The sequence below is a fragment of the Cervus canadensis genome, chromosome X (assembly GCF_019320065.1).
Source record: "Cervus canadensis isolate Bull #8, Minnesota chromosome X, ASM1932006v1, whole genome shotgun sequence".
In the NCBI taxonomy this organism is placed as follows: domain Eukaryota; kingdom Metazoa; phylum Chordata; class Mammalia; order Artiodactyla; family Cervidae; genus Cervus; species Cervus canadensis.
The window spans coordinates 140,914,274-140,921,461 of NC_057419.1; the positions used below are offsets into that span (position 1 = coordinate 140,914,274).

The 7,188-nt window shown below is 49.6% G+C and overlaps 1 protein-coding gene across 2 annotated transcripts; it reads right to left on the reverse strand.

The window, feature by feature from the left end:
* Positions 1-1,523: 1,523 nt before the first annotated feature.
* Positions 1,524-4,345, reverse strand: RIPPLY1 (ripply transcriptional repressor 1). 2 transcript variants are annotated; one of them, XM_043460072.1, is made up of 4 exons: positions 4,188-4,345; positions 3,273-3,327; positions 2,572-2,636; positions 1,524-2,004 (listed from the first exon to the last, which is right to left on the reverse strand). In XM_043460072.1, exons 1-4 carry the CDS (start codon positions 4,331-4,333, stop codon positions 1,743-1,745), a joined length of 528 nt encoding a protein of 175 aa, XP_043316007.1. In that variant the 5' UTR covers positions 4,334-4,345; the 3' UTR covers positions 1,524-1,742. The 2 variants fall into 2 exon arrangements, with proteins under 2 accessions (XP_043316007.1, XP_043316006.1); XM_043460071.1 differs by having other exon boundaries at positions 3,252-3,327.
* Between the last annotated feature and the right edge of the window lie 2,843 nt (positions 4,346-7,188).

The window sequence follows — 7,188 nt, forward strand, 5'->3', positions numbered from 1 at the left end:
ACAGCCCCATTTTACTGCAGAGGAAGAGAGGTAGATGCTATGGTAGACGGTTGAGGTACTGAATGATGAGGGCACCCAGCCTGGGCTTGGGAGTCTGGGGAGACTTATCACAGGAGAGGTGTCTGAGCTAGTCCTGTTGGATGCATGGGAGCTTATCAGACACAAAAGTGAAAAAGCGTCCCAGACAGCATTAAAGCCACAGAGGGATTAGAATCCATGACACATTCAAAGACAGGAAGCATGAGCTTCAAGTGTTGAGGGATAAGCCTAAAGAGACTAGCAGAACCAGGCAATTGAACAGCCTAGAATATCAAGTTAAGGACTTGATTTGTGAATGTCTTAGTAGAGAAGCTACAGATTCCCAGGAAGATCTGCGACTTAAAAAACAAAGTCCAACTATTGCTGAGGCAATGAAAAGCTGTGGTAGGTCTTTGAGCAGGGAGCACAGTCTTTGATCTAGTGGCCTGTAAGTTTCCCAGGGGCACTAGTGATAAAGAATCCTCCTGCCAATGCAGGAGATGCAGAGACAAGGGTTTGATCCCTGGGTTGAGGAAGATCCCTCAGAGAAGGGCATGGCAACCCACTCCACTATTCTTGCCTGGATAATCCCATGGACAGAGAAGCCTGGTGGGCTACAGTCCATAGGGTCACACAGAGTCAGACACAACTGAAGCAGCTTAGCACACATGCACGCACGTGGAGGATGAATTGCAGCGGGACATGCTGGAGGCAAGAAAATGCTGTTCAAAGGCTGTTTGGAACAGGGGTGGGCCTGAGGAGCTGAGCTATGGCAGATACAAAGGGATTTGAGAAGGTAACATTGTTAGGACTTGGTCACCTCTCAAGGCCACTCCCCACACACACAGGCTCATCACCAAGGTTCAGCTGATGCTGCATCTCTCACCTTCCCCCACCTCCAGCTCTGCCTCTGACTTTTAAGCTGCCCTCTGAGGTCCTTTTTGTTCCCTTTCCAAGCTGTCTTTAAGGTTTAATCAAACCTGATTGCACAAGTTGACCAAAAAGGCCTGGCCCCATGTTGGGCCTCCCGTGGTACATCCCTGTGAAGAAAGATCTGTCAGTTGACCTCAGGTAGAGCAATGGATTGGCCTTGAGCTGGTTTCTGACCCTCTGCCCATGACTTCACAACATGGGCAGAGTTCAGTTAAGAAATCAGTCCAGTTCCAGGAAAAAAGGTAAACATCATCTAGTTTATTTTTCTTCTGATTTGTCTCATGCCAAAATACAGACCCCAGTAGATAACGGCCAAAAGGGAAGAGGTCCCCAAAGTAGACTGATGTTTTAGATGTCCCCTTTCCTTCCTGCAAGGTCCGTCAGAAAGGCACCCCAACTGGTGTTGGTATTGCATCCGTGGAAGTGAAGCCAGAAATCAGGCTTACCACAGAAAGACAGGACTTCATGGCCACCTGAATGGTTGGGGACTCAAAGAGCCCTGAAGAGTGAAAGTTCTCTGCATAGGCATTCTTCATCCTCATCTGCTCCCTGGGGGGTTCAGAAAGCAAGTTTTCCTTCCCCTAGAGTTCCTAGGACCCTCTCACTGGCAACACAACAGCAACCCAATGAGATGCCAGAGGGCTGGGCTCACAGACCTATTGGGTGTAGCCAGGGTGAGCTGGTAACTTGAGGACCCAACTTTCAATCCAGAGAACTGTTCCTGGGGATTCCTGGCTAATCAATGCCCTGAAATGCTTCCAGGCATAATGAACCCCATCAGACTGACTGGTTCAGTTGGGACAGATCAGGGGCAGGGAGGGAGAATGAGCTGTGGCTCTGTATGGTGCTGACCCTGGTACCTTCACACACCCTTCTGGCCCCTTTCCATCTGCTTCCTCTTTCTTCTCCTCTTCTCTGTCCTCCACTTCCTCCTCTTCCTCACTGGTTGAGTCCTCATAGAGGTTGATGGTTGCCTGAACAGGGAAGTTCTGCAGTAAAATCTCCCCATCACTGTACAGGTAGTCAAAGGAGCAGGATTTAGGCCAGAAGAGTCTGTGGACAGAGAAGAAATATGGCCCCAACTTAGACAGGCTGCCATGTGCAGAGGTGTCAGTAGGGCCAAGAAGGAAACCAGCCCCTAAACTCCTTCTATTTTGCAGTAATGGGGTGAGATGGAAAAAGAAGAAAGGGAGCTTTGAAACAGAACCTTCTGGAGTGTTACAAAATGGCTCTCAAAATGGCAGGAAGGTCATGCCTGGTGGGCCTATAGTTGTGAAGAGACCCAGGCCTGGCGTGTATCAATCCTGAAACTGATCCCACTCCATACTCCCCACCCCAGAAGGCCTGCAGCCAAGAATTTTCTAGCCCCGTATCCTCCATCTCCTACTAAGGCTTTCTTCACTGATCTCTCCACAGGGGCTCATTCTTAGGGGTCACTGACAGTGACTTCAGGGAAGGCAACCTTATCCAAGTCCCTTAACCTCTCTGAGCTTCCATTTCCTTGTCTGTGAAAGAGTGATCATAGCAGTACCTCCCTCCTCCTGCCTTATAGTGCTGTTGTGAGGATTTAAAAGGCTAATAGATCTACATCAGGCTCTGCGCCTGGTGCCAGAAGCTTACCTGACTGGGTGATGGAACTCAAAGTCAACCTTGGTGACCTTGGCACCTGTTGTCCCACTGGCGGCCTGTTCAAAGCAAAAAGTTAGCATGTGGCTCAAAGTGCATGGTCAGATAACTGCCTCTTCTGTATCAGGGGTCAGCAACCTGTAGGTAAGATGATCTAGAAGAGACCTTAGACATCTCTGGGTTTCAGTACTCCCCCATTAGGGGGTCTGTCCTGCTTCTAGTTGAACAACAAGTGGATAGAGTCCGGGGGGTTGTTTGCTTTCCTGTCCTTGTTCTAACACCTGTTTGGAGATGGCCCAGGGGACAGAGTTCTACTGGAGCAGAAAAGACATGGGGGTGGGGTGGGGGTGGCAGAGAATGCCAGGGTTGGGTGCCAGGAGACCATGATTCTAGCACCAGCCCCACTGCACATGCGCCGTGGAGCCTGCCCATGTCCCTCTCATGCTCTGGGGCTCAGCTTTCTGCACAGCTAAATTGCCCCAGAGGGCTCCCTGCCTTCCTCCTAGAGCTGTTGTGGGAATCAAAAGTGGGCAAGGCTGGGAAAGTGCTTTTCCAGGTCTGCAGCCCGAGTCGAAGGTCAGAGGTTAGGGGCCTCTCTGGCAAGGGACCAGGTCTGCGTGCCTGCACGTAGTCATGTGTGTGCATGAACACGTAGGATAGGGGCTCCAACTCACCAAATCCACATGTTTCCTCACCTGCCTGGGGAGGTGATTTGTAGAGGACAGCCAGGGCCTCCAGAGACAAGCTCCTCTAGGACAAAGAGGAGAGATTAGTTGGTGGAGGAGAAAGAGTCCGGGCTCCCTGAGATAAGAGAAGAGGCCCTCCAAAAACTTGACTCGGATTCCATCTCCTGCAGGAAGACTTTCCTAAGGACCCTGAGTCCAGGTCAAGACAGATGGCCCTCCTCTGCTTCAACAATGTTATCATACCTGTTGGATGATTATCTGTTTAGTTACCTTAGAGCTTCTTAAGGGCAGATTTATGTTGGATGGTATCTGAATCCCCAACACCTAAGCATAATGCCTGGTACACAGTAGGTGTTTTGGTCAATATTTAGTGAACGGTTAAACATTTGGAGGAATGAATGAGTGTTGGGTAGAAACTATCTTGCCCCCTACCTCCTGCCCCCAAAAGTAGATCTCACAGTTCTGCCCTCTTCCTGGCATGGGGAAAGAGGCCAAATATATTTCTGGGTCCACTGCTTCCTCACTAGACTTCAAAAGGTAAGAAAAAAAGCAAATGGAAAGCTTATGGTGTGGTCAGGAAAGAGACAGTCCCTTGGTCATCAGCCTAGGGACCTCCTTCCCTGCTCTTCAGCCTAGGTCCTGTCCAATCCAGATTTCCTGGTAGTCTCCCCTTTGCCCCTCAGTGGACTGAGCAACTTGGCACGTGAGGGCCTGGCTGCTCAGTTTTCAGCTTTGCCCATTGTCCCCAAGTCTCCTCTTGTCAATCAGAGGGATTAGTGAGGTGAAGAGCCAGTTGAGATATTAGAGTCTGAGCTGTGGAGGGAGCACAGAAAACAGGGGGGCCCTGGACTTCTCATTTCCTTTATTGTCCCAGGAACCCCACTAAGCTTGAGTTCAAATGACCAAAGGCCAAGTTCCACTTACCGTTCATGTTTATTTACTTCTTGTCCAGAGGAGAGAAGGGGCGATGGGTTTCCCAGGTAGGGCAGTGCCAGGGAGCCCTGTGCTAGGGCTGGAGCTGAGGCCAGGGCCAGGGCAGGGGTGACAGCAGCGGGGGCAGGAGGGTCCATCCTTAGGGTGTAAAGGCCAGGCAGGCTGTGGGGGCTGCGATTCCTCAGAATGTCCTGCACTTTTCTGGCTTTTCCTGGGAGACCTTTTTATAAGGCCTGCCTGGACTCATAAATTATTCAGGGACATGCCGGGATGAGATACCTGGGGAGCAGTGGGTGGGTGTGTGTGTGTGTATGTGTGAAGATTTAGGAAAAGGGCCTTGGGGAGGGATACCCGTGTTCCTGGGTGTGAAATTTCTCCCAGTTGAATAAACAGAGAGTCAATGGTGTGTGTGGGGGGGTTTCTTTACCTCCAAGTCAGAAAGGAAAACACAAAAGGGGCAAATCAAACACCATTTGTGCGAATTCCCCAGGTGGTAGCAAGGCCTGAGGGAAGGGAACAGGGAAGTGCCTTAGAAACCACAGAAAGCTGTCAGGCGCTGGGGAGAGAGACCTGCAGCAAAGCTGGTTTCCAGTGAGGAGGGACAACTGACTCAGCTGAGGCAAGTGAGACTCACGTTATTTCAGTTCAAACCCCAAATAGATTGGCCAGGTGGACCTGATACGGGGTGACTACTATGAAGCATATCCCCTGGGTTAGAGAAAAATGGTGAGTCTGGGTGGGGCTGGTCTGGCTGCCTGTGGGTTGGACCTCGGTCTTCTTTCCATGCCCTCCCCTTTACTGGGCAGTACATTTGCAGTGCCTGACTGAATCCCCTCTCCAGCCTCAGCCATCAGTGGTTTGAGAAGGGAGCACAGGCAGCATTTGTGGGGTTTCCAGGTCAGATTGCTGATCTCAAAGCTCAGCTTCCAGTCCAGGCACCAGGGTGCTGGGGGAGGTCTGCTGAAAGACCGTCTCTGGCCCCAGCGCCTGAGTTCCCAGTGCCTCGGTTCCCTCTAGTGTGAGAGGACGATGCAAGCCCAGTGGTCCCAAAGGGCCCTGTCAGGCTGAACACTCTGTGACGGGCGCTGGGTAAATGGGTACTGACCCCAGGCAAGCCCAGCACCTGGGTCACAATCCTCTCAGCCTCAGCCAGTCTTCTGGGCCTTTGCCAAAAAGTTTGCAGTTACAACTACTGGCAGGTTCCTTATGCTTCAGAGGTTTGAAAATATGACTACTGACCTCAGTGTCAAGCATCGGTGCGGATTTATTTAGCTTCTTGGATATTCATCACAGCCGGGTGTGTAATCATCGAAAATTAGAAACCACCTCAATGTCCACTGATAGGAAACAAGTTAGATTATTTAGGGTAAGTCCTTACCACTGAATACTAAGCAGGCACTCATGATTATGTTCTAGGAAGTATAATTATCAACACAGAAAGTTTAGGAAAAAAAGATGCTAAAAGTGTGAATAATTTGATTCCAGGGCTGTTTTTTTCTCAGTTCACATAACCCCCATTTCCAATTTCAACCCCACTGTGTTCTTTGTAGCAAAGGAAAACTGGAAACAAGCCAAATGTCTTACTTTAGAAAGCCAGTTAAATAAATCATTGAACAGTTACACAGGTTCATATTAAAACTGGCATGGTAGAAGATTGGGAAAAGGTTAATATATTGAAGAGTGAAAAAAAGGAGCCTTCACCATATAACTTGGAGGATGATCCTGTTTTAGTAAGAAAAAAAGAAGTGTAGAATATACAGTATGCAGGGGGGAAAAAAAGTCTGGTTAGAAGAAAGGAGAAAGTTACAGTGGTTTCTGGGAATAAGATTATGGTAGACTTTTACTTCCTTCTTTAGGCTTTTCTGAGTTTTCCTGAAAGTTCCACAAGCCCTGATACTGTTTGGGTAATAAAAAGTAAAGACACAAAATTAAAAACAAAGAAATGTTTATCCACAGAGAGAAAACTGCTGGGGAAATGACAGCCATTTTCAAATATCTGAGGATTTGACTGAAATGAGATTACACTTGTTCTGTGTGACTTCAAAGGGCAGGACTGAGGCCCATGGGTAGAATCTACAGGGTGACACATTTTGGCTCAGTCGAAGGAAAACTTTGTAACAGCCCAGCCGCCACCTAACCCAGAGACCTGGCACTGGATTGGTTCTCCATAAACAGAGCTTTGTTATATGTGGTGAAATGAGTGGAGTCTTGGACTGGGCTAAGCCCTCTGTCCCTGAATTGTGTAAGTATGGGCTGGATCCCGGATCCTGGATCTTGGAGTGGAAAATCTAGAGGAAGGGGGGAGTGGAGGGATGGCTAGCAGAGCTGATGGGGAGCCCGAGTTTGTCAGTCTCTGAGGGTTCTTGCTAAATTTACCTCCAGGAGATGAAAATGTGCATGTATTGCGCCACTGGCTCAAAGGAGGGGGCGAGGCTGAGAGGTAGCCAGGATGAAGAGACTGGGCTGGAAGGAGATGGCACGTGAAGGAGATAGAAGCTGACCTATTGTCAAACCTGAGGATCTTTTTGACTTCTAGGTGGCCTGAAAATGGTCAGGAGCGGGGAAAGAGAGAAGAGGTAGATATTCCTCCAGAGCCCAGGGCTCATGCCCAACCATCTTGAACTTGTGTCCATTCAGCCACAATCTTTCACAATCAGGGCCATCCAGCCCCTTCACTCCCCTGAGCTGCAGGCCTGGGGGTTCCCCTCATGCCAGCTCCTGACATCTTCTCCTAGAGCTCAGGTAGCATTCAGGCCTGTGTCTGTGGATCTTTCTTCTCCAGCTGCACAGCTGCTGTGTCTCACTACCTCCCTAAGAATTGCCTCAGCCTCATTTAGCTTGTGGGAGGTGAAGCCACTGGCCCCTTTGGGGACTCCTCCTCATTCTGAAGGATTTAAGAACCACAAGGGTTGCTGGGTAAGAATGGGAACCTGGCTGTTCTCCTTAGCCCTCAGCACATGAAAGGAGTGAGGTGGCCAGCAAGGTGGCAAGA

Coding starts and splice junctions, on each gene's coding strand:
- RIPPLY1 (XM_043460071.1), bottom strand. CDS start 4,333: ATGGACCCTCCTGCCCCCGCTGCTGTCACCCCTGCCCTGGCCCTGGCC. Junction 3,328..4,187: donor GAAGTAAATAAACATGAACG/GTAAGTGGAACT, acceptor TCTTTGTCCTAG/AGGAGCTTGTCTCTGGAGGC. Junction 2,637..3,251: donor TGAGGAAACATGTGGATTTG/GTGAGTTGGAGC, acceptor TGCTTTGAACAG/GCCGCCAGTGGGACAACAGG.